Below are 26,228 nucleotides of genomic sequence, written 5' to 3'. Positions count from 1 at the left end.
CCAGGGCAATTTTGCCACTAGGGGATGCTTGCAGTGTCCGGAGCCATAGGGAATAGGGGCAGCTACCATCTACCATCTAGTACGTAGAGGCCAAAGGTGCTGTTGACTTCTTACAATTCCCAGGACAGCCTCCCCACCTCTCCTACAATTATCAGGTCCAGAATGTCAATAATGTTCAGCAACCCTGGTGTAGGTCAAGGTAGGAAGTCCAGATATCTGGGTTAAGTGTTGGTATTTAGACTTTGAGGGATAGAATTACATTATAAAGAAAGACTTTAACATCTTTATACCAACTCAGTACTAACACATTTTAGGGGGTTTGGTGGCTGTTTTTGTTTCACTTCTTGACTCCATATGATATGGCCATTCACATAATCAGTAAACAAGTAGGTCAATGGCAACTATCACTGCCCTTAATTATATAATATAAGAAGTCTGAGAATCTTAAAAGTTATTATCTTAAAACCCTTCCAGTTACTAACTCTTTTGTTTATCGCCTTCAAAGACATGCCTTGTCTTTGTGGTGTAGTTTTCTAATAGTCTGTTTTTTCTTGTTCTTTAAACAAGTTCTGTGGACACTTTAAATCGTCTAGCAAAGTTATCACTGTTCTTTTAATAAGTAACATATTGTAGTTTGCGGCAGCAGTTTTACAGTAAAGGGAAGTTCTTGTGAAATCCCTTGATTCTGGGAAGATGAGGGAAGGCAAAAGAAAAAAGAAAGGAAGCATGAACGCTATGCAGTTCTGCATCATTAATACTAGCAATGGGTTCTTTTACCGCCTGCCCTCTCACCTCTTGTTTTCTGGCCCAGTTCTGTGTGCTTGGATGTAAAATTTTGGCTGAGGGCTGCTCTTGCATGGAATGCAGTAAGTGGCTTGTCAACCTGACCAATGCATTAAGAAAATGAATTTTAAAGGTGCTCACAGAATATAAGTAGAAGAATCAAACTTCAGTGGAAGCCGAGCTTCATTTAAAGCACAACGTTCTCTACAAGTTAATTCTTTCCCTCTAAAATCTAAATAGGGCAGCAATAGGGGATCATTATGTTAGATTGTCAGGTTTCTTGGGATGAAACACTGTACAGCTAGAGAGTAACCGCATCTGCATTATAGCAATGGCATTTAGCTGAGTCTAATGACTTTGAAGCATTTATAATTCAGTAATTAGCATAGTAACGAATGAGCCAACTTAAGAACAGAGTTTTTAATTGACTCTGTGATTTTAAGCAGTTCTTGCAATGCTTGTTAAAATTTTAATCGCTGGCATTCATATTTTGGCAGACTTTATACTTTAGAAGGAAAACTGATTGAGAGTGGGGCAGAGTTGGAGAATGGGCAGTTTTACGTGGCTGTCGGCAGAGATAAGTTTAAGAAATTGCCTTACAGTGAATTACTTTTTGACAAGTCAACGATGAGAAGGTCTTACGGGTAAGTTTGCATCCTCATTCACTTCTCACATTTTAATTATCACTTGAAATAGCATTGAGTCTTATGCTGACCACTGGTCTATTTTATAGAATCTTGTTTATCAGTTAAAATGGAAAGCATGTATGAAATAAATTGATCGGTGTTTATTTTGCCATGATTGGAGATTGAGAACTATTGCATGAAAATATAATTTTGAGGAATCCATGATAGACTATATAGTATTGTTTTACCCTTCACTTACGAATTTATAATGAAGACTTATTTTTGTGAAAAAGATACAGGGCAGTAAGCTTCTAAACAGCATACGTTATTAGAAGTTTTAATAGCATCTTAACTGGTTAGCTAGACGGAATAACTTTTCAGTTGGTGCGTAGAGAAACTTCTAAAGGTCATTAAAAATGAATATTTTCTACTTTAAAAAATAAAGACAGTAAAATATAAAAATGATATAGTTCCTTTTGTACAAATAAGTAGAATGGCTGGGTGTGTAATTATTACACGCAGAATTTTAAAGATTACACTATTAACTACACACAGTGCACAGTGGACCATTTTCCTCTATGAGATGTCATATATTTGTGAAGAATGCCTTATTTCAGCCCAGTGGATGGACGCCGAGGCATGCATTTTCATGAAGAGCCCCAGCCCTGGATGCAGGGCCCGTTTGGCTTGCTCATGGTGCACTGCAATCCATCTCTGCTGCTTTTCTGTGTCCACTTTGCTAGAAAACTGACTTTTTGTAGTTGTCCTCTGCTAGGGTGGGTGATTTGTGGCAGAGATAGAGCAGAATATCACCAATTTGTTCTCCATTAATTTGCAATCTGTGTAGCTTGATGGAGAGGCTAGCCAAGGGTTTCATAAGTAATAGATGAAATGGAATTTCAGGGGTGGTGTTTGAAGTAGCAAGCAGACTTACTGCTAACCATCCTTACCCATCCATGAAATCACATCCTTCACAACCTTTGCTAAACAATACTGGGTTAGGCTGCTGGGCGTTGCAGTACACACTGCAGTAAGAGCTTGTACTTGATGGCAGTGAGAAAGGTAGCTCATGGTAGCCTTTCTCAGACAGATTAGTAAGATTTACCTTTATCTCTGTGGCCTCCTTATTTTCAGAGAGGGTTAGGTTTCAAGATGGGTTGGGTTTTAAGATGGATCTTTTCCTATAATAGAAACATCTGGGAAATAACTTACTCTTAGAGCCGAAGAGAATTTTTTACTTTTTGATGAGAATCACTGGTTTAGAAACTCCCTGAATAGACATGCCAGTGTTTTACTATTCTATGCTTCTATCAGAGGCAGACATTATAGACACGATAAAAACTATGGAAATTTATAGTTTTAAATGCCATCTGGCAAAATCATCACTCGGCTTGGGAAATGATTTTTTGAAATGCAAATAGAAAATTTAGAGATCTGATTTAAAATGCTATGAAAAAACCTAAGACAGTACTAAATTTATTTGTAAGCATCAATTAAAATACTATACAAGAGGGACTTCCCTGGTGGCGCAGTGGTTAAGAATCCGCCTGCCAAGACAGGGGACATGGGTTTGAGCCCTGGTCCGGGAAGATCCCACATGCCTTGGAGCAACTAAGCCCGTGTACCACAACTACTGAGTCTGCACTCTAGAGCCCGCGAGCCACAATTACCGAGCCCACGTGCCACAACTACTGAAGCCTGCGTGCCTAGAGCCGGTGCTCCGCAACAGGGGAAGCCACCACAACGAGAGGCCCGCGCACGGCAACGAAGAGTAGCCCCTGCTCACTGCAAGTAGAGAAAGCCCGTGTGCAGCAACGAAGACCCAACACAGCCAAAAATAAATTAAAAAAAAAATAAATTTATATTAAAAAATACTATACAAGAAAACACTAAAGGTCTTTTGGAATGGAATTTGGAAATGTTATGGTGGTCTTTGTGAAATTGGGAAAGTCTATGAGACTTCTTGTGAAATACTGATGTCAGTAAGTAGTTGAGTTCCATGTCAGGATGACAAATTGAGATGACGATTATCTTGCCTTATATATTATTTGTGAATAATGCTCAGATTTCTAAATTGCAATTTGTTTCCGCAGTCAGAAAGCCTCTTCACTACCTCCTATTGTAGGATCCAGAAAGTCTAAAGGGAGTGTAAGTATCAGATGCTTTACTCAGTAATGTTCTGTATTTCTGTATGATACACAGAGACTGTCCTTTGGGTTTCAATTAAATTCGAAGAAATGAAACTTAGCCACCTTGTGGTATATAAGCAATTATGTGAAACAACACTAGAACATTAATGTTACAACTAAGTTTCTAAAGGAGAGCTAACAGTTTAAAAATATGGATTTCAAAATATCTTTTTCCTAATATACAGACGTGATAAAATTTATACCATGGTTGAAATCTAGGCAGTGATACACAAATGAGAAGAAATGCTGCATTACGTCACACCAGTGGTCTGCCCAGTCTTGTTTTCTGTCACTGACCAAGACTGAAAAGAAAGTTTTTGTAACAGAATAGTAATCCTCAGTTATCTTCCTTTGAAAGATTGAGAATCATTCCAAATATTTAGCTCCTTATCAGAATCTTTTCCATCCATCATTCATTCATTTATTTGTTAATTCAGCAAATGTCTACTAAATACCCATTATATGGGAACTGTGACAAGTATTTAGTAGGTAACTTCTTAACCTATTTGTATTTTTTGTCTGTACCCCCTCATGGAGGTGAGTTTCATGTCATGCTGGAGTATTGCTTTGACAGGTCTTCTTGGCTGAAACTTCTTTCTATTCTTTTGGTTGAACTTCCTGACCTGTAGTGGTCAGAAGTGATCTGACATTTCCCCTTTCTGAATTAAATAAGGAAAACACTTACACTGGTGTTTTGTAAAACAGGTGGCTGCTGGGCAATGATACTGTCTCCTAATGATGATTTAGATATTTGTTCCCCTCCCCCCTTTCTGTAATACCATGTGAAATTCTTGAAAAAGAAAAATAATTTTGTGTGAAGAAATAGTGCTGATCTCAGTATAACAAACAACAGACATACCCACTCATTCACTGTAACTATTGTACTATTTATGACAAAGCTCTTGCCCTCAAGAAACTTACAGTCTAATTGAAATAGAGAAAATAGTTTGAAAAGGTAACTAACAAGCTAAAGCTAAATATAAAAAATGTGCTGAGATGGGTATACAGAAGGAATGAGACAAAAGGAATCAATGTGCATTGGCCAAAGTACATGGAGGAAGTTGAATTTGAGCTGTGCCTTTGAGGACTGTTTAAGATTCCGGTGAAGGTTAGTGAGAGGAAAGGGAGATAGAAAGGACAGTGTGGAGAAAGGAGCAGAGATGAGCGCACGGAGAAACAATAATTTGGGCTGATATTTAGTGAACACTCGAGGGTTCAACACCATGCCAAGGGCTTTACAGATGTGATTTATTTAACCCCAACTCCATGAGGCAGGTACTGTAGTTATTGCATTTAAAAATGAGAAAAGGAGGGCTTCCCTGGTGGCGCAGTGGTTGAGAGTCTGCCTGCCGATGCAGGGGACACGGGTTCGTGCCCCGGTCCGGGGAGATCCCACATGCCGCGGAGCGGCTGGGCCCGTGAGCCATGGCCGCTGAGCCTGCGCGTCCGGAGCCTGTGCTCCGCAACGGGAGAAGCCACAACAGTGAGAGGTACGCGTACCGCAAAAAAAAAAAAAAAAAAAAAAAAGAGAAAAGGAAACACAGATAGTAGAAGTAGCATCTCCAAACGCTCCACTGAGTAAATGGAGGGGAAGGATTGAGTCTAGATGGCCTGCTTGGAGGGAGGTAATGCTTCTGACCCCAGGGGGACAATGAGTCCCTCAGGCCAGCTGGAACAGAGGCCCCTCCTGGCGTGGAGGCTGACATGCTTACTTGGTAGGTGGTGGCAGTTTTTTTTTTTTTTTTTTCGGTACGTGGGCCTCTCACTGCTGTGGCCTCTCCCGTTGTGGAGCACAGGCTCCGGACGCGCAGGCTCAGCGGCCACGGCTCACGGGCCCAGCGCTCTGCGGCATGTGAGATCTTCCTGGACCGGGGCACGAACCCGTGTCCCTTGCATCGGCAGGCGGACTCTCAACCACTGCGCCACCAGGGAAGCCCCGGTGGCAGTTTTAGATGACCTCGAATGTCAGAATGTAGAGTTTAGTCTTTAGCCTTGAGTTAAGGGAAGCTCCTGAAGGCTTCAGAGAAGTGAGAATGTTGATCCAAGTCCAGTCTAGAAAGGCCAGATCTTTTATGTGGAGAAAACCTTAATATGGTGAGAGGCCATCGATGAGGTGTCAATTAAAAAGCAACTTCCATAACCTTGGCGTAAAGTGGCAAGAGCCTAGACCAGGTAGGTGGTGAGGGAGCAGCAGTAGGTGATTATCGCTCATGAAGAAACAAAGGACTTGCTAGGTGATTGGATACAGGGGATTAATGGAGCAGTTGGAGCCAAAGATAACTGCAAGTTTCTGAGCTTGGATGCCAGAGAAAATGGTGGTACTATGGCTAAGAAGGGGGCAACTAGAGGAAAGAGTGACCTGCTTACTTTCCAATGCATTGAGTTGTGTCATCACAGAATCTAGGTGAAAAATGTTCAGCTAGTAGTTGTAAATGGCAGAGGCTGAGGACATCAGATGTTGATTTGCAAGTTCATCCACATGATGGTCATAGTCGAAGAGCAGAGACGTGTCATGGTGGTGTTCTTTCCTCGCACCCAGCACAGCCTGGCAGGGAGCAGGGTTCTTCATGCTGTTGAGTGAGAGGATGGGGGAGTGGGTGCCGAGAGAGAGAGAGAGACAGACAGACAGACAGAGCAGTGAGAACCACAGAGGACCCAAAACTTCATGTGTGTGGAGAGCAAGGGGAGAGAGAGAATCCTAGTAACTGAAAAATATATTTTAGCCACAATAAAGCTAAATAAAAACCAGGAATTTAGGGTTTGGAAATTCTGTCCTCTTGCTCTTCTTCAGGACTTTGGAGTGGAATCTCTTCCACGTCCCATGCACATGTGAGCTCATTAACTCTCACAGTACAGCTGGAAAGGTGATGGTTAAACAGAGACCAAGTGTAGTTGAGTAACTGACCTAGGTCATAGGGAAGGTTCATGTCAGAACCAAGATCAGGACTCAGCTCTTTACATCCACAATTACTGAACTTCAGGATTAGGTGCTTACTCTTCTGAAATTTAGAATGTCTGAGTTTTTATTAAAAATGTGTAATGTGTTTCCCGTTTTAAAATTCATACACAGGAGGCACATACATGCCTCTTTCTTGCTCGCTTGTTTGGAAGACCTGTGCTGTGAATACTGGGTCATCTAATGATGATTGGTGAAGTCTTCTGTGTGTCTGGTATGGAACTAAGCACCAGGGAGATGGTATTGTGCAAAAAGACACAACACTCTCTCTTAGCCCTGGCCTACTCAGGGAGACAAGGTTTACGTAGGCGATGCCACAAAGCAATATGTAATTACAAAGTGTGACTAAAATGAAGGAAAAGTATAGAACAATATGCAAGAAGGTAAAAGGAGAACTTAGATATGTGTGTCAGGAAAAGACCTCTTTGAGGAAGTGGCCTTTTAAGATTCCAAGTTATATTTTGAGATGAATTTCCATCTCATACACAGCAAAGACTCAAAATTATATTGCCATGCTATGACTTAGAAAAATACATTGATAGCAGAGTCTACCTCTCTTTCCACAATGCATGCTCCCTAAGCATTCTGTAGATTCATCCATCCATTCATCTGCTCATCCATCCATCCATCCAACGTGTGTTTAGTGAGCACTTACTGAGTGCCAGGAATTGCTCCAAGCAACTGGCATAGATTAATGAACAGACAGACAAGGTTTCAGACCTCAAGGAACTTTTGTTCGAGTGCCTGTATCTGTGTGGGAGTAGGGAGGGTGGAAGAATGGGGTAGACAGACTATCAATCTCTAAACAAATATAGGGACTTCCCTGGTGGTTCAGTGGTAAAGAATCCGCCTTCCAATGCAGGGGATGCGGGTTCGATCCCTGATCGGGGAGCTAGGATCCCACATGCCGCGGGTCAACCAAGCCGGCGCGCCACAACTACTGAGCTCGCACGCCTCAACTAGAGCCCATGTGCCGCAAACTACAGAGCCCACGTGCCCTGGGGCCTGGGCACCACAACTAGAGAAGAGAAAACCCGCATGCCACAACAAGAGAGAAGCCTGCAGGCCACAACAAAGAGCTCACGTGCCGCAACAAAAGATCCCGCGTGCCTCAACGAAGATCCTGTGAGCTGCAACTAAGTCCCGACACAGCCAAAAATAAATAAATAATAAACAAATATATAAACAATTTCAGATGGTGATAAGTGCTATGAGGACAATAAAATGTGGGCACTAATTAGGACACTAATTGATATAAGATTCTCTGAGATTGGCACCTTAATGATGTAAAGGAGCCAGTCACACAAGGTGGGTGCAGGAGAAACAGTCACAAGGGCCCTTGGTAAAAAGCTTGGCGTAAAGGAGTGGGGCAGAAAGAAGGCTGGAGTGGTCTGCGATTAAATTGGAGGGGCGGGCAGGGCCCGATCGTGTAGGCCACGCATGGAGTTTGGATTCTATTCCTTACCAGGACACCGTTTGAGGGATACAAGTAGAGAGTGGTATCATTTGATTTGCAGGGTTTTTTTTGTTTTTTTTTTTTGCGGTACGCGGGCCTCTCACCGTTGTGGCCTCTCCCGCTGCAGAGCAGAGGCTCCGGACGCGCAGGCTCAGTGGCCATGGCTCACGGGCCCAGCCACTCCGCGGCATGTGGGATCCTCCCGGACCAGGGCACGAACCCGCGTCCCCTGCATCGGCAGGTGGACTCTCAACCACTGCGCCACCAGGGAAGCCCTTATTTGCAGTTTTAAGGGATCATTCTGGCTGTGTTGTCTACAGAGAAGGGGGGCGGGGCAAGAACAGAAGCAGGAGGCAGTGGGACGGCTGGCATCCAAGGTGAGTGATGCAGGTGACTTGGACAGGAGGCAGCAGAGCAGATGGACATCTATCCTATTTCTTCTTGGAGCGTATTGTAACTGCTGTCACTGATTGACCCGTTCATCTAATAGCTGTTTATTGAGTCCATATTATGTCCCGAGCACTGTTTTAGTGCTTGTGGGGAAGGGGAGACAGAGATTCCAGAGAAAACTGTAAATGTATGAAGCTTCTATTCTGGAGGAGGAAAAAGACAAACAAATACACGTGTGATATTAATCAGGGATAAGCTTGAAGAGAAATGCGTGAGGATATGGAAAGAGAAAGTGAGAGAGGGCACAGTATCCTTTGGGTGGCCAGGGTGGGCCTCCTTTAGGAGGTTATATTCAACCAAGGGGAGTAACCTGCCGGGCACACAGTAGGTTCTCAGGAAACCCGTCTAGTGGATGTGTGAGTGAGTGCTGTGAGCCGCACAGAGAGGATATTCTATGTCAGGCGTTCCAAAAGCACAAACTTGGTTTTTAAGAGAAGGATCAGTTTGCTCCTTTCCTTTAATTAATTGGTTCCCTGGAGAATGTACGTGTTTTTAAGATTGTTAACCGCTTGGCACTGAGTGGGGCTGTGAGTGAATGGGACTATAGGCGAGCAGGCTTAAGACTTTCGGAACTACTGTCCAATCAAAGGGAAGGCATCTCCGAACCCGTGATGCAAATCAAAAGGGACACAACTGGATTTTTAGGAAATCATTTCTCCACACCGCCTTCTAGGAATGGCTGTATTGCAGCATGAAGGAGAGTGTGAGTGGGGGCCTGATAGAACTTCAAACAAAAAAAGAGAGAGAGAGAGAAAGCTGCCATAGTCTGCATAGAGGACCCTGCTGTGCAGGGGTATGTGTCCGTGAGGCCCCACCCTTGTGGTAGGGTGTGGGTAACAGGGCTGGGGGGTTCTGGGGGGTCCATCAGACCCTTTCAAAACAGCCAGGGAATGCCAGAAGTTACCCCTGTTCAGACTGGGGAGTCACAGAGATGAGCACATTAAGAATAATTTTACCTTGTGATTCTAGCCTTGAAAACAAAAGGAATCCTCTGCAGTCCTATTAAGTTTGAAAAATTAACCCACTGGCGGGAGGCTGTTCTCTAGCTGCGAGGTCTCACCACACGGAATCCAAGCACCCTCTAGTGGAAGAGATGTAAAATCAGGGACGTATTTGAAAGAGCCAAAGACGACGTTAAATTGTCTTTAGTTGTCCTTACTACCATGTGGCTGATGTATCTTGTGATCAGTAATTTACAGGTTCAAATATTGCAATTGCTAAGGTTTTGGTAAGAAAACGGCATGATCAAAGTCACGGTGAAGCAAGGTCAATTCCAAATGCTTCCCAAATTCCATTTTGCCCTTTGGGAAACGGAGTCCAATGTGGATAAAAGGGTTTCTCACACTTCCCATCACTAGATGCACAGTGAGAGAAATGCCAGCCTAAGTCTGGGTCTGGTCCCCTGCTCAGAAGGTCTCCTGGGTGCATCGCTGAAATACACACACTGTGAAGGCTGCTGTGTGTGGCAAATCCCTCACAAAATTATTTTAAACTTGATGCTTTATGGCCCATATGTCTTTGACACATGTTCATGGGGGCTGAAAATGAGTCTCCCTTGGTAATGAAAGAAACCTGAGTTGATTGGATCTTGTTGGAAAGAGCCTAGGGAATTACTGAAAAAAAATCCCAGGGCTCTTTTTAGTTTTTTGTTTGTTTGGGCCAGAGGTTTTCTATTCCTATCAGATATTTTGGTATGTGTGTGTGGCAAAGACAGGACAGTGGTTGAAGTGTCACATGGGGTCTAGTTTTCACATGGGACACGCTGTAAAATTTGGCTGCTTCTTGATTTCTTCCACTTTGGGAAAAAGTCATCATCTGTTGCTTCCAGGTAGCTTTTTTAGGGAACCATTCTGTATAATAGCTGTTTCTAGTGTCTTTGGGTATTAGGAAGGTTCAGTGTAGCGGAAAAATCAGACCTGGGTAAACTTGAGAAAGTTAATTCCTTTATCTGTAAAATAGTGATAATAATACCTATCTATACATTTGGTAAATATTTGGGGTTATGAGTATTAGGCACACAAGAGGTACTTAGTAATATTGTTTTATCAACTATCATAGCTCTTATGAGATGGCAAAACTCCCCTATTCCCTATGCCCCACAAATAGCAATGACTATCCATGTATCCAAGTTATGAGTCACATGCAGAAGTCTCAGAAAAGAAAGGAAAATCCATCTCTCCATTCCTTTGCCCTTCCCTTTCTCTATAACTTATTTACATATTATCTATAATTTATATAATTAACTATATAAATGAGTATATATAATTTATATTATATAATTTATATCTTTGTGTTTATTATATATCTATTTCAGTTTTTTAGATGAATCAATATTTTCTTTTTCTAATTTTTTATTTTATATTGCAGTATAGTTGATTTATAATCTTGTATTAGTTTCAGGTGTACAGCAAAGTGATTCAGTTATACATATACATATGTCTATTCTTTTTCAGATTCTTTTCCCATTTAGGTTATTACAGAATATTGAGTAGAGTTCCCTGTGCTATACGACATGTTTTCTTTTTTAAAAAGAAGAGCATTTAAACTCTTTCCCGTCTTCAAATTACAAAACAGTTCTTCCTTTTTACTCAGTTTAATTTAGTTCTTACTCACCAAGTGCCTGGCAGTTAGTCATTAATCAATATTTGAATGCATGAGTATCAATTACCAAAGCCATGCCTCATATAGTTATTGGAATCAACTAGTCTTTCTTGATGCTCCCAAATCGCCCTTTTGAGTGTCCCTAATAGAGGTGTAGTAAATCAGAACTTCCTGTATATTCAACAACAGAGTTGATTTTTTTTTTTTTTTTTTTTTGCTGTACACGGGCCTCTCACTGTTGCGGCCTCTCCCGTTGCGGAGCACAGGCTCCGGACCCGCAAGCCCAGCGGCCGTGGCTCACGGGCCTAGCCACTCCGCGGCATGTGGGATCTTCCCAGATCGGGGCACGAACCCGTGTCCCCTGCATCGGCAGGCGGACTCTTAACCACTGTGCAACCAGGGAAGCCCTGATTTTTAAAATTATATGAATCCCCAGACACTCCAGGATGGGGCATCTGCTTCTCCCTTGTTTTACCCCTTTGTGAATAAGAGTTTTCCCAGAGAGCGGTAAAAAACCATTATGCTGAGATCCATAGTTTCTCATTCTTTAAGTTTCATTTCAGTCCTTGAAAGTTCAACAGCATCTCTGAACATTCTAGTAGGCTTGCTAGAAGGGTTACTCCTTTCATTCAAGGCTTTTAAAGTTTTAGAATCTTGGGACGAATAGACTTGTTTGCAAATAGACTAGAATGTGAGACCTGGGCGTTGGTTTCTTCTCACATGATGGTTTTGGAGTCTCTTCTATAATCACATTAGCCATTTTTCCTGCCTGAAAGTTTATGGCCTTGTGAGGAAGAATCATTAAAGAAAAGGAAAGAAAAAAAACCCAACTCTGGTTGCAGTTAATGCAATAATTAAATGGAAACTGTATGTTTAAATTGCATTTGGAATAGGAAATTAAATTATGCAAAAAAAGTGTTATAGGTTTGGACAAGTTTTCATAATGTTAATAAATTTATGCATAATCCATTTTCTTGTAGGCTATGACAAAATAGCATAAATAACTTCATTTGTAAGGCTGTGAATTTTTCTATTCTTAATTGGGTGATAGCTAAAACTATTTAAATGCTTCTGGATGACTGAATATATAAATGTTTAAAATGGGCAGTTATAGTAGGTTTCTAGGCAGATTTGTTTGTTTAATATTGCTACACTTATTTTCAGATACTAGCATACTACAGATGTTGCATAAAGATTGCACCCAATATTGTGTGAATTTGGTGTGATTTTTAAGAAAAAGATATTAACTCTCTGCTCTTGAAGGAAGCACTCTGATAGTCTTTGAACAAAACTACATGCCAGGCACTGTACTGATTACTTTATAAACGTTACCATTTCATCCTAATGATGGACCTCACGGCAGGCACATCGACCCCATTCAATTGATAAGGATTCAGGCTCAAAGAAGGTAGGAGTTAGTTACCGCAAGGTCCCATAGGTGGTTAGTGGCAGTGCAGTGGCCCTGACATGGGTATTTTGGGTCTCTAAAACGTGTATTCTTTCTACTACCTGCAGCCTCACACCTTACACACTCAGGTAAGTGTAGCACCTGAGCGTCTGGAGGCCAAGGCTGTCTTGTTAGGAGGGTGTTTCTCGCAATGGCCAAGCAGTGGCTGAGTATCAGCACAGCTGTTCCTTGGGTACAGTAGCCACCACTGTAGTGGTTCTTATGTGGCTCCCCAGGAGCTGTATATGGGCCAGTGACAGGAGCCACTGAACTCAACCTCACCTTCATGCTGAGAAGCTCACTTTGCAGATGCAAGGTCTTCGTTTCGAGAGGCACACGGGAATCAGAGGCAACCACCAAAAGTGTGATCATTGGGGGCCGCCTTGCAGGAATGAAGGGCATGTGGTCTTGAGCTGCTTGTGTCTGTGTTGCTCTGGGTTTGTGATTCATAGAGACCATGGCAGTCACCAACAGATGAGTCAATATCAGAGGATTTCTACAAGCACAGCGCTTGTATGATGATACCGATACACTCACAGTGACGACCAGTTAAGAAGGTATTTCTAGATTAACTGATCAAACGGGTTTGTCATTATTCCTCATCCAATAGCTGGCTGCTGATTCTTCTGAAAGGTGCAGGAGGGAGAGGAAGGTTAAGACAGCGGACCCGCTCTGCTCCTTGCTGGCTGGCTGACCTTGGGCACGCTTAACCACTAAGCCTCATTTGCTTGTCTGTATAATGGGGTGATAACAGTACCTGTCTCTCAGGTTATGAGGACTGAGTGAGACAATTTCATAGAACACGTGGTACAATTAAGTACTCAACAAATGTCAAGTGCTATTATTTTTATTCTCCTTCCTCTGGTAGACCCTTCCTCTGTCACCAAGAAGAGTTAATGTAGGTAGTGGACGGCAGCAGAATCAGTACAATACCCCCATCTCCCGCCCCTGCCCTTTTTACCACCAGTTAGTGACTTGTACTGAATACTAATCGCTTAGGGAGTTCATCAGCCGATAGTAAGGGTCTAATCTTTTGCCATGTAGGGAAATGATCGCCAATCTAAGTCAACAGTCGGATCCAGCGACAACTCATCTCCTCAGCCTCCAAAGAGGAAAGGGAAAAAAGAAGATGTGAATTCAGAAAAACCCACGAAAGGGAAACAGAATGTAAAGTTAAAGAGTTCGCCGCAAGCAATTCCAAACAGTGGTAAGTTTGTTGTTATTATTATATTGTTATTATTGATTATCATTATCTTAAGGCTGTGATACAATTTTAATTTGTAAATAGATCCATTTGTTTTCCTGGGCCTACAGAAAAGACTCCTTATTGTCCTATGTGAGAGTTTTCAAAGAAGACTTTCTGCGTATGAGAGATGCTGCTGTTTTTCATGCTTAATTTCTATTTGTAATTAGAGATCTGCTACGAGGACATGTGCTTTTTACATTTTTTATCAAAAAAAATTTTTTTGGCTGCTTTGGGTCTTTGTTGCTGCGCATGGACTTTCTCTAGTTGTGGCGAGCGGGGGCTACTCTTCGTTGCAGTGCGTGGGCTTCTCACTGCAGTGGCTTCTCTTGTTGTAGAGCGCGGGCTCTAGGCGCACAGGCTTCAGTAGTTGTGGCATATGGGCTCAGTAGTTGTGGCTTGTGGGCTCTAGAGCACAGGCTCAGTAGTTGTGGCGCATGGGCTTAGTTGCTCCGCGGCATGTGGGATATTCCTGGATCAGGGATCGAACCCGTGTCCCCTGCATTGGCAGGTGGATTCTTAACCACTGCACCACCAGGGAAGTCCCAAGGACATGTGTTTTGAGGTAAAATATGTCTTGAGTGGTCGTATTGGAAAAGGTAACTTTTACCATCCTGTGTTCCAGCTAAAAGGGCTCGACTAACATTTTTGCCAACCACTGTTGATCTCTCTTGTGTGTATACAACCCTTGTTCACATTCATTACGAATTGCTTTTAGTCACAGATCACTTTTTCCAAAAAGATATTTCACCGATTTTACTGATATCCAAGAGAACACACACACACACACACAACTTTACCAATAAACAATATGTACCAAGTTAGTTACGTGTCTTGCATGACCAGGCGAGAGATGGTATAAAATAATTTAAAACATTTTGCATTAGTACAAGATTTCAAGATAAAAGTGTGATAAACTAAGGATGAGTGCCAAAAGAATTGTGAACTTTTCATGTTAGTTTTTTGTGAAGACAAGCTCTTTTTGGCTTCACTCGGAGCATGGTCTCAGTGGGGCGAGCGCACGAGGGTGGAGTGATGCTGTGGGCGGGGGGGCTGGCTGGGACAAGGCTGGAGGAGTGACGGCTTCTCCCTCCCCCTGGGATCCACTTACCCCCACTGGAAGACATGCCAGGCTGCCCTGGAAAAGGATGAATGGGATCAAGTTTCAGATTCATGGCCAGAGCTTGGCTTCCAGCTGGGAGCTCCAGCTCACTTCAAAGTCCACGTGAAGTGTCACATTAGAATTACAGCTCAAGTGGGCTTCACAGCTGAGGAGACACCATGCATGAACTTGTGTGAGTGTTTAGAAGACGCTGCTCAGATGATTAAAGTTTCAGAAGAAAGATGTGTGAGACTAAGTTAAAAGAACAGGTGAAATGGAAGGAGCCAATTCCATAGAGAAGAAAGTGGAGGGGTTTTAAAATCTTCAGAGATTTAAATGGTGGAGATTAGCTGGAAGTTGAGAGTCCTAGATTCTTGTCCCAGTTCTGCTCTTGACTTCGGGCAAGTCACTTAACTTCTTTTAGCCCCGTTAGCATTCTTCAACATGTGGGCTCATATTAAGACTTATCTTCAAAGTTTTGCTTTTGTCTTTAAGTCTGTGCAATCCTTTCCAGTGACTCTGAAACAGGGAGGCCAGTAAAATGCAGTCAAAGGATGTTTATTGAATGCTTGTTGTATGGTAGGCACCAAAGGAAAAAGCTAGCCAGGAAAAGCATGCCATGCCATGAGCATTAAAAATAATAGAGGGTTGGGACTAACCTGGTGGTCCAGTGGTTAAGACTCAGCGTTCCCAATGCAGGAGACCTGGGTTCGATCCCTGGTCAGGGAACTAGGTCCCGCATGCCACAACGAAGACCCAGTGCAGCCAAATAAATATTAAAAAAAAAAGAATAGAGGGTTTATTTTAATCAGTATATACTAGATTGTGAAACTCCCAAGGCCGTGAGCTATGTCTTACTGGTTTTTTTGTTTTCAGTCCCCAACAATTAGCACAGGTCTGACAGATGAGACGCTTAATAAATATTGATGGATGAATGATGGAAATTACAAAATAGATAAGTCTCTGTAATACTTTAAAACCCACTAAGAAACAGGACTCATGTTAAACTCTTCATGAATTATTTTTGATTAAAGGCTCTTATAAAGTGCTACTTTTTTATTTTCTGCAAGGCTCTTACTAGCTTATGAAAATACCAACTCCTACTTCCAATATATTTTTTGAAAGTCTTTAGTTAGATTCAGTAGTTGTCCCTCAAAAGAAAGGAGACCATCATCTCTTCAGGTGATTTCATTCGTGGAAACTTGGGAACACAAGAGGCTGAATCAGCATTTCCGTGTTTCACAGGAAAGTAAACTTTATTAAAAAGTTGAATTATCAGTGTTTTAAAAAAATTTTTTATTAGAGTATAGTTGATTTACAATGTTGCATTAGTTCCTGCTGTACAGCAAAGTTTATCAGCTATATATATACATATATCCACTCTTTTTACTTACTTTTTTTTCTCTATTTCTTTTTGAATTTTATTTTATTTTTTATACAGCAGGTTCTTATTGGTTATCTATTTTATACATAATAGTGTATGTATGTCAATTGCAATCTCCCAATTCATCCCACCCCCCCCATCAGTGTTTTTGTTTTTATAGAAATTCACAAATAGTTTTCAACAATAGTTGTATCTGTGGGGGTCAAAGTAACAAAAACATGTTGACCACGGAAACAAGTCACATTTTTAAAGTGCTAAGAAAAGGTAGAAGCCCTCAGCTGTTCTCACTGTGTCTTTAGAGGATCCTGCAGTTGCTTTAATTGTCCATGTTAAGTGTACATTTTGCAATCTCGTTTTATAATGGGCAGATGATAGGTTTTTCACTGCTGTATCTCAGTGTTAACATAGAACTACGGCTGCTGTCTTTCACGTGAAGGTTTGGGGAATTTTTTTTTTTTTCCCCCAGTAAGAGGCTTCTACCGCAGATCTAGAAGCATATATAAAAGTTTAGACGAAGCATTTTGTATCTTTTCATCTTGATGGAGAGAACGTATGACCTGGAAAATGAATCTTGGCTTCCAGAAACAATTTTCCCAGAGAAAATGAAAAAAGGTTTTGTGTAGTTTATGAGATTAAATCATCACTTGATAAGTTTATTAGCTTAAATCCCTACTTTTGAAAATTGAGCTATTTCTCCTTATCAGATCTCCCTCCAGATGTCTTTGGCTATAGAAATTTTCTATGTTATGTTATCAAAAGTATCTGTCTTTATCTCTCTCTCTTTTTTATTACTCCTTTAGCCTCCATATTCATTTATTATTGCAGTTGCTTTTTGCTTTAATGACATCTGTTTTAGTAATTAGAACCAAGTGCGCGATTTTGGACAATCATGCCTCCAGAGGGCTCTTATTCCTTAGAAAGGGAAAAGCAATAAGGACTTGAAGCAAAATGAAAGGGAAGGTGTATGGTGAGTCAGTGAATCAAAAGTGCAAGAATTTAATACTGTATTGCACATTTGAAAGTTGCTGAGAGTAGAGCTTAAAAGTTATTACAAGAAAAAGCGTTTTGTAACCATGTGTGGGGACAGATGTTGACTAGACTTACTGTGGTAATCATTTCTCAATATATACAAATATGGCATAAAAAATGCAAGAATTTGATTATAGAGATGAAACAGTCTTTGCTGCTTAAAAATATTTTAAATTTGGAATTAAGTAATCTATTCAATTTTATTTGTAAGTGTTAAATTTTAAGAGTTAGGATGCATATCGATGATTCCTTTCTAGCATATGTTAAATTGTGCAAATTTTTGACCAGTGTTCTTTAGTGTTCTCACGTTAATTAGAAAAAAGGAGACTTTGTAGGCTATCTTGATTTTTATCATTACGATTGTAGTCATACATTTACCCTTTTATTTTACTGCTGATATTTACTGGTACTCTGATATCTAATGCTTCATGAGTGAGCAGTGCTGATAACAGTCTGTAGATGGCAACCTGGGTCTAATTTTATTTCTTTTTCTTGCTTCTTCTTTTTTTCCGACTCAGTTTCTCTCTGTAATAATAAAGCTTAATAATTCAAGCAGAGCAGTGACATATTTCTTCAGGGAAACAAATCCCATTTTCTTTTGGTAGCCAAGATGCAAAGTAAGATTGGTTGGTGATTGATGAAGTTGGGCGTGAAATGCATTTTTAGTGCTGCATTTAAATGCCAGCTTAACTGACCAGCATATGTTTTCCTTGCACTTTCCACCTGAGTGGTGCCTTGAGATAGGTTTTAGAGGCTGTTACCTAGCTATTCTCTCCTCTCTGAGCAAAGCTGTAATGATGATTGCTTTGAAATATTGTATAGTGTTTTGGGATTGATTGTATTCGTTGATATTTTTAATAATTTTTTACATGAAAAAAAATTAGTGTTTTTTAGACCGCTTGGAACACAGGAAGTATAGTGGGTTTAGGGCTCCTTAGAATATTGGGAAATCTGTAGAGAAAATATCCCGGTCTGTTATCGCTATGGTTTATGCGGTATTGATAATTATAAATACTTTTTAAAAGCAGAGTATTAAAATGTAAGCAAAAACAAGACCTGTTTTCTCTTCAAGCCTGTGCCCCTTGCAGTGAAAGGGCAGAGTCCTAACCACTGGACCGCCAGTGAATTCCCAAGACTTGTTTTATTTTGAAGGATGTGATTCTCTTTCTGTTATGTGTGGGCGTGCACGTGTGCACACACGGATTAGTACCCTTGATACAGTTCCTAGCTTGCTCCCAGTATCGTTCACTGACTGTTTCCAAGGAACGTGTGATGTTTAGACTCCTGATTAATGATAGGGAGCAGATGCAGTGCCGGGAATGGGTGTCTGAATATTATGACCTTGCTGGGTGACTGCCCTTGGGCAGTCATGCTCTTGAATTTTTCTAATGGCTACAAACTGCACATGGTTTGCTGCATCGCCCCAAGCATGAAGCATTACTACGGTCCATCCTCAGAGTCAGATCAGGGGACATGGAAACTTGAGCTTCTTTGGTTCAGCTGATGAGCCAGGTCAGGCACTTGCACGGTTCGCAGTCCCAAGAGACTCAAGATAAAAACAGGAAGCATGTTTTCCAAATGTGCTCTCCCAAGTATCACCCACTAAGGATGTCCCGTACCGGAGGACAGTATATAAGAAGGCACCAAGATGACTTCACAAAGCAGGGGTCTTAGTAATCCCTTGAAGTTTTATTGTGCTATTCAAATTCTAGTAATAAAAATTAGTTTAGGAATACAGGCATACTTTGGAGCAATTGTGGGTTTTGTTCCAGGCTACCACAATGACGCAAATAACACAATAAAGCAAGTCACACAAATATTTTGATTTCTCAGTGCATATAAAAGTTATGTTTACATTATACTGTGGTCTACTAAGGGTGCAATACCATTATGTCTAAAAAAATCCAGTGTATATGCCTTAATTAAAAAATACTTTATTGTCGAAAAAATGCTAACCATCGTCTGACAACGCAGAGTTGCCACTGACCTTCAATCTGTAAAAAGTGCAGTATCTGCAAAGCACGATAAAATGAGGTATGCCTGTATATACTCTCACTTTCAGCTGGGATATTGAGAAATTAGAGGCTGGCTGAATACCAGTAAGGTGTTTATCTCAGTTTGAGAGGAGTAAGAACCTAGCCCTTTCTAGAAAAGATTCTTTTCATATCCTGACCTCTTACACACTTTATACATTGGATGGAGCAGCATTGTGAGAAAGGCATTCTTTTCCAGCTGATGTCAGGTTGAGGCAGTAAACTTCTCTTGGGGGCTATTTTTCATGTAGCTGAGGGTTGGGATGTGAAGATACTCTTTGTTTTCAAAAGGAGAAGTTTGTGAGCTGTTGAATTGTGTAGATATTTCCAAACCTTTGGAAGATTTTACTGCAGAAATTTGTTTTAAGTAGGTATTTTGGTAATTGCATCACATTTTCCGTACAAGTAGCCCGTACAGTTCTATCTAACCCATAATGCGTCTTAATTCTGACCTTGTACTCGTGGTGCCATGGAGGTAGCTGCAGCGTACCGTAATGTTCCTGGTGGGAAATGAACTAGAAGTTCCATATTGAATGCCAGGAACTCGCGTTACCCTGGTGCCCAGGGATGCAGAGCTGCCCCAGGTCAAATTCTTGGTGTCGGCCAGAGTCTTGAGGTTGGGGATCCCATGGGGTTTGGGTCTGAGGAGAAAGGCAGAGATTGAGGGGCTGGACCTGGAATTATAGGGGTGGGGACACTGAGGTCCAGACTGAGGTTCTTGTAGCAGTTGATCCTCTGAAAGAGAATGATGTATGGAGTGTCTCATCTTGATTTTTTCCCCTGGCTTCAGACTTTGGCTTGCCAAACTCCCTTTTCATAGATGCTACCTATTACTTCTAAGTAGCTCCTCTCTCCTTCCGTGCCCATCAAGGACCCAGACAAATTTCACAGCATCCCCTTGATTCCGCTGCCTCTGAAGTTAGCTCTGAACTTCTCTATACCTTATCATAGAGAAATGTGGATCCATACCAATGATGAGTTTCTGAAGTGTAATTCTTCTACTTTTCAGGAAGAAACTAAAATTGGGTTACCCCGGCTGGGCGTTTCATCATATGTTCTGAAGTAGGGCCCAGACCTAGACTTGGTTCGGGAGGGGTCTGATATCAGGAATGTCTGTGAGATGCTGATGGTGGGAGGTGACAGTGTGACAGGAAGAAGTAGCCATGGAATTTACTACCCTTCCCCCCTCCCCAACTTCCTCTTCCTATTGCCAGCCCTGTGGTGAAATAAAACCAGGATGGGGACTTGGTCCATTGGACTATCAGCAGCTCCTCGGCCATTATTCACACGTGATACACAGGCAAGCACCCAGCAGAGTATCCTGCTCAGAGTAGCACTCAGTGTTGAGTGTGTGTGTGTGTGTGTGTGTGTGTAGGTCCATTATGCCTACATTTGTGGTGACAATTGAAATTAAGGGTGACAAATTCCAAACACTGGGTTATGGTACGATTCTGATACTTTAGATGCTTTAGAACATCTCAACTATGGATTTTAATCTGATATTTTATAAGCCTCATCTACAAATCCTCAGAATTAGGTAAACAGCATTTCCCTAGTTTTACAAAAGGGGGAAAAAGAGGAGAAACCAGTTTTCCCAGAGTCAAAGGGTATATCAATGGCTAATGATTTCTAGAAATTGCCATGCTGGCCTACACTGGCTAAGAGGTGACACCCTCATGCAGTTGTAGGGCACTGATGCCAAGAGTCCGGGAGGAGGGAGGCTTTCGTGTGTAAGTGCTTCGACCTGTCTTCCTTTAGTGAAGAGTGTTGACATATCACAGTCAATGCTGAAGCTTATCTGAGAGATTTTGAGGAGTTCCGTTTTTCCCTGTTCCATTTTTCAGGATTTCATATTCTCTTTGTAAATGAGAACGGTTGATTTGAGCTCTTTTTGTTTTGTAGGTGGTAGGAGTTATTATTACTAGCAAGGAGATTTTCCTCTTCCGCAATGTGGTATAATAATGAGTCTTTAGTATATACCAGGCTGGGATGAGTCTTCAGCAACCAAACCTACTTTTTCAGGGTTTGGGAACCTTGAAGAAGGTGGATATTTTTGAGGTTGACCTTTAGTTTATTTATCAAATGGCCAAATCCCATTTTTTAATAGTTATTTGAATATCCTAGGACTTAAGCTCTTGCATCCCAAGCCCGTCACTGCGTCTGAATTTCCTTCCCCTTCCCTTAGACTTATGAACCCACCCCCTTTTCTAGAACACCACTTTCATTTCTTCAATAAACATTTACTGAGCACTTACTATGTACCACACTTTGCTAATCGGTGGGGCAACTCCATTTTCTCTCTTGTATACTAATAGCTTAGCACTTACACATTTTCTTCGGGTAATTGTAATTATATCTTTATCAAGACATTTTCCTCGAGGAAGAAGAAAAATTTCCTTCTCCATTTCCATGACCAAACTCTGTTTACTGCGCATAAATACCAAATGTATTTATGTTGTGAGCATTGACAATTTGTTCCTCCTTGGTACTAAGTCATCTCCTAGGGCTCCATGTCAATTTTGCCTATTTAGAAAGTAGCAGCACAGTACCCGAGAACAAGGCCATTTCTGCTTAAATGTGTTTAATACGGTCTCTGGAAGAATTACTAATACTACTTGGTACTACCTGACAGGGGACAGGTATTTCTCCACTCATATAATATGTTGTGACTCCTTTGTACACTGTGGCTATTTTTTATATAAACTCTACTTTTATTCTTCTCAGTTATCCTAGTTGTTCTTGAAAGAAGATATAATCTTTATTGCAAATCACCATGCAGCATGCTATCACAATGGGGATAAAGAGAAAATATGTATAGAGTACTTTTGAGCTTTGTTGGTTTAAAGCTATCCATTTATTCTTAATTTATACAAGTAGATGATAATACCAAATTGTTTCTGTGAAGTTGAGCAAGGTTTCATTCCCTTTAAAATGCCATAATAAAAACCACATTTCACTGAGTACTCTGGCCTGTCCCACACTCAGGCTGAACAAGCTTCTGTGGCCAGAGAAAGGCCTAGGGCAGAGACTCGGGAACTTGAGGCAGGAAGGCCTGGGAGTGTATGGGAACTGTCCAGCGAAGCTGCCCTAGACCTCTGGGTTGGGCTACGAGGTTATGGGCAGGACATCAGAGGAGGATTTCTTGGAAATAGGGGAATCTAGAAGGCCTGTTGTAGACAAGGAGAGAAATGATGGTGGACTTGATAGCCTTTTGCAGTGGGATAGAGAGGAGAGGACAAATTTGAGAAATACGTAGGAGATAGGCAATACGACCTGAGACCATCTGGGAAGGTGGGAGAGAGTCAGTGGGATCCAAGGGGACACTGAGTATTTGGCCTGGGTAACAAGGGGGATGGTTGGTGTCAGTAACTCTTAGGGAATGTGCTCAGGAGGAGAGAAAGGCTGTACCCGGTGAGTTAGAGGGACCTACCTGGAATTTGGTGGAGGTGTGCATGGATCAGCTGGAAAGGGAAAGACTCCCCTTGCAGATGGAGATCTGGGGGTCATCAGCCAATAGGTGAGAGCTGAAGCCAAGGTAAAGGAGAAGATGCCCAGGAAGGACCCACAGATTGAGAAGAGAAGGGCCAAACCTGACTCTTAAGGAGCAAGTACAGGAAGAGGACATGAAGAAGTAGAAATGAAAAACCTTTGGTTAGCACCTGTACCTCTAATTACCTCACTTGTTTCATGGAACAAACACTGAGAAGTAGGTATTATTCCTAAGTGGAAATCATATTATTCATAAATGGAAATCATAATTTCCATTTTACAGAGCCAAAGACCAAAGTGCAGAAAGGTTTAGTGTCTTGCAGTCTTCAGCAAGCCAGAAGGCATTTAATAAATGACAGCGATTTCTTTCCAAGGTATCACAGCCTGTGAACAAGGTCCTTTGCCCCCAAGTTTAGAGTTTTCCCCATGATTAGAGTTTTCCCTAATCAGACTTTACAGTTGCCTACAGCCTAAATGTGTTGGAGTGATTCTGTGTCTATTTTATATAAAGCTAAGGCCATATTAACACATATATGTGGAATCTAGAAAAATGGTACGGATGAACCAGTTTGTAAGGTGGAAATAGAGACACAGATGTAGAGAACAAACATATGGACACCACGGGGGGAAAGCAAGGGAGGGGGTGGTGGTGGTGGTGGGATGAACTGGGAGATTGGGATTGACATATACACACTAATATGTATAAAATAGATAACTAATAAGAAAAAAAAGCTACCTACAGGGCCGCAATGTTATATAAATTTAAGAAATAAATTCATTTATAAGACAAAAAAAGCCACCACCACCACCACCAACAAAAAGCTAAGGCCAAATGCAAGGCACTGAACTCATATCAGCGCAATGATCTTCCTCCAGACATTGTCCCTAGTGCAGTGTTATAAACCTTGTGTGCACAGCAGCAGGAAAGGTAAAAATGCATTAACATCTCAGATCAAAAACAGAGGCAGAGTCATTCTGTAGAGAAATTGAACACCAAAAAATCATAGCAAGAAAATTGATTTAAACTGTACTTAGTGAGGGATTCGAAGGAAATGATAGTTCAGAATTCTAAAATTGTTTTTCGTATGAGGTGAAAATTTTGCAGTCTGAAAACGAATGACTATTCCTCTGTAACTGTAAAACTACCAAAAAATCCAAGTGAATGCATAGACAGTTCCCATGTCAGACTAGCCCAGGAATGTATTAGGAGCAAAAGGGAACAATGACTGTTTTTCTCAATTAAATAAAAGAATACCATCTTTTACCCCTCACTGGCACCGAAGTTCTCAATGATTTCATCTAATTTGGGAATGAATGGGGTGGGCTGTCATTATTCTAGGAGACAAGAAGATTAGCCACCCAGGACAAAAACTTAAAAGGAACCAATAAGCACCATTACTAACAAATGGTCTCCATGTTTTCTCTGGTGCTTTCCATCCTCGCATGTTTGAGATTTATTACATTTTCAATTTGGTAACGTTTGCTAACTTAAACAGAGTTCCAGATCTAATTACGACAGCACTCGATAGCATTTAGATGGATGAGTTCACCCCTCAGGGGTTTTTATTTTCTGAGCAAGCCTCAGACAGAAGGGACAAAGGAATAAAAAGTTTCTGTAGTAGGTAGATGGATATAAGGCAATTTTTCATTTGTGAGGCAGGTTGGCTGTTTAATTTTTAGAAATTAGTTGAGAGAATCATCAAATTCTCTTTAGACTTTATTCCCAGGTTCACCCTTAGGTTATAATTTAAAAGCACGATTATGGTTATTTAGCATTTTCATCATAATGGAACATTAATGAAAATGAATGTGAAAACACTTTTATAAAGTACAAAGTGCCTGAAGAGGCTAGTGGTTAATAGCAGTATCTATGTAAGGAGATAGGAATTAGTTTGAGATGATCTCCAAGTCAGAAATGAGGAACTTTATTTAGTACCTGGAATTAGGGAGCAGTGAACATCACAGTTTACACTAAAGGCCATTGCCCATAAAAACAACAAAAATTGTGACTTTTCCTTAAAGTGACCGAAGGACTTTCATTTTTCATTATTATGTATCCCTTGCTAGGAAACGCCCTTAATGCATCCTTACGGACAGGACATTGGAATTTGTTTCCAGGTTCAACCACTTTTCTTAGACTAAGGGCCCTATTTCTGACTACTTGCAATTTCTACCTTGATTTCTCACAGGCACCCTACATGCACATGTTAAAAAAAATTCCCCAAACTCTGAATTGCCTCTGTATACTTAATTTTCCTCACTCATTCCTTGTCTCAGTGTCCCATGGAGCCAGAAACCCAGGAGTGATGCGTGTTGGTGGGTGGGGGCCAGAGGGGGAGTCTGTGGCTTCTGCCAGCTGGCGTGGAAGTTCGGGACACGACCCATCCCTGCCCCATTCCTTTCTAATCCCCTCCACATTACCTCTCCCATCATTTTAATCCTGTTACCGTTAGAGTCAGCCTAGACTTTTCCATGCCCCTCATTCTCCACATTCAATCAGGGCTAATTTGCACAGGTTTGACCTTCTTAGAGTCTCTTGAATCTGGTCCTCCTCGCCTGGTCGTTCCTGATTTAAGCTCTGTATGTTTCACGCAGACCCCTGCAGCCTTCTAGATTAGGTCTCCTGAGCGCCCTCCCAGTCTGCCCTTGATAACTCTGCCAGCAATGTCCTAAAACCGCACAACTGTTTCTAATGAACCTCCTTCAGGAGCTTCTCACTTTCATGGCCTTTCTTTCCAACTTCATCTTCCACCGGCCTCCTGCATGCACGTTGGGCGTATAGAACTTTTGAGAGTTTTCTTGATGCCATGAGCTGTTGCCACGTCATTTGTATGTGCCTAGAATACCCTCCCGGTTCCCATTAACTTTATTCTCTTTAAGACTCACAGTGGCATCATCCCTTCTGTCAAATTGGTCCTGACACTCTCAGCATTGAGCCTTCCCTCTCTCGGGCTGCAATAGCAGTACGTGACTTTGCCATAGCGCGTGTTACATCGCCCTTCTCCACTGGTCCCTGAACAATTTGTGAGCCAGGACTCCTCCTTATCATTGCCTTATTCATCTTCATGACTCCAGCATCTGGCTCAGTTTCTTACACGCAGTTAGCTCCCTGTAAAGTGTGATGAGAGAATGACGGAATTTTTCCAAACACTGTGTGACCTTTTTTTTTTTTTTTGCTGTGCTTTTATTTGAATTTAGGCATTTCAATTATTTATGATGATATTTCTTAATCAAAGTTAGCTTGATTGAAAGAGATTTTCTAACCAAACATCTCCCAGTGGCCTAGAGATTAACAAGGTCTCTGCCTGCTACAGTGCCCAGGCAAAGGAGATATACATCCACGTAGATGGAGACATTTTTGTTTAAATTCAAGGAGAGGTAATAGGTTAGGGAAAAGACTGCTTACTTGCCTTAAGAAATCAGTATTAAAGCCGAGGTGC

At 41.5% G+C, this 26,228-nt stretch overlaps 1 protein-coding gene across 1 annotated transcript in view; it reads left to right on the top strand.

Annotated features, from left to right (window-relative positions):
* Window positions 1–26,228, top strand: part of DCDC2 (doublecortin domain containing 2) — a 152,940-nt gene that overhangs the window by 49,714 nt on the left and 76,998 nt on the right. Inside the window, exons 6-8 of the mRNA XM_029243996.1 lie at window positions 1,281–1,427; window positions 3,503–3,557; window positions 13,553–13,715. Of these exons, the coding sequence (XP_029099829.1) occupies window positions 1,281–1,427; window positions 3,503–3,557; window positions 13,553–13,715 (365 nt within the window). The remainder of the gene's footprint in view (window positions 1–1,280; window positions 1,428–3,502; window positions 3,558–13,552; window positions 13,716–26,228) is intronic.

The sequence above is a fragment of the Monodon monoceros genome, unplaced genomic scaffold (genome assembly GCF_005190385.1).
Source record: "Monodon monoceros isolate NGI ecotype Baffin Bay Population unplaced genomic scaffold, NGI_Narwhal_1 Super_Scaffold_3, whole genome shotgun sequence".
Taxonomy (NCBI): domain Eukaryota; kingdom Metazoa; phylum Chordata; class Mammalia; order Artiodactyla; family Monodontidae; genus Monodon; species Monodon monoceros.
This window is presented reverse-complemented; position numbering and strand designations above follow the sequence as displayed.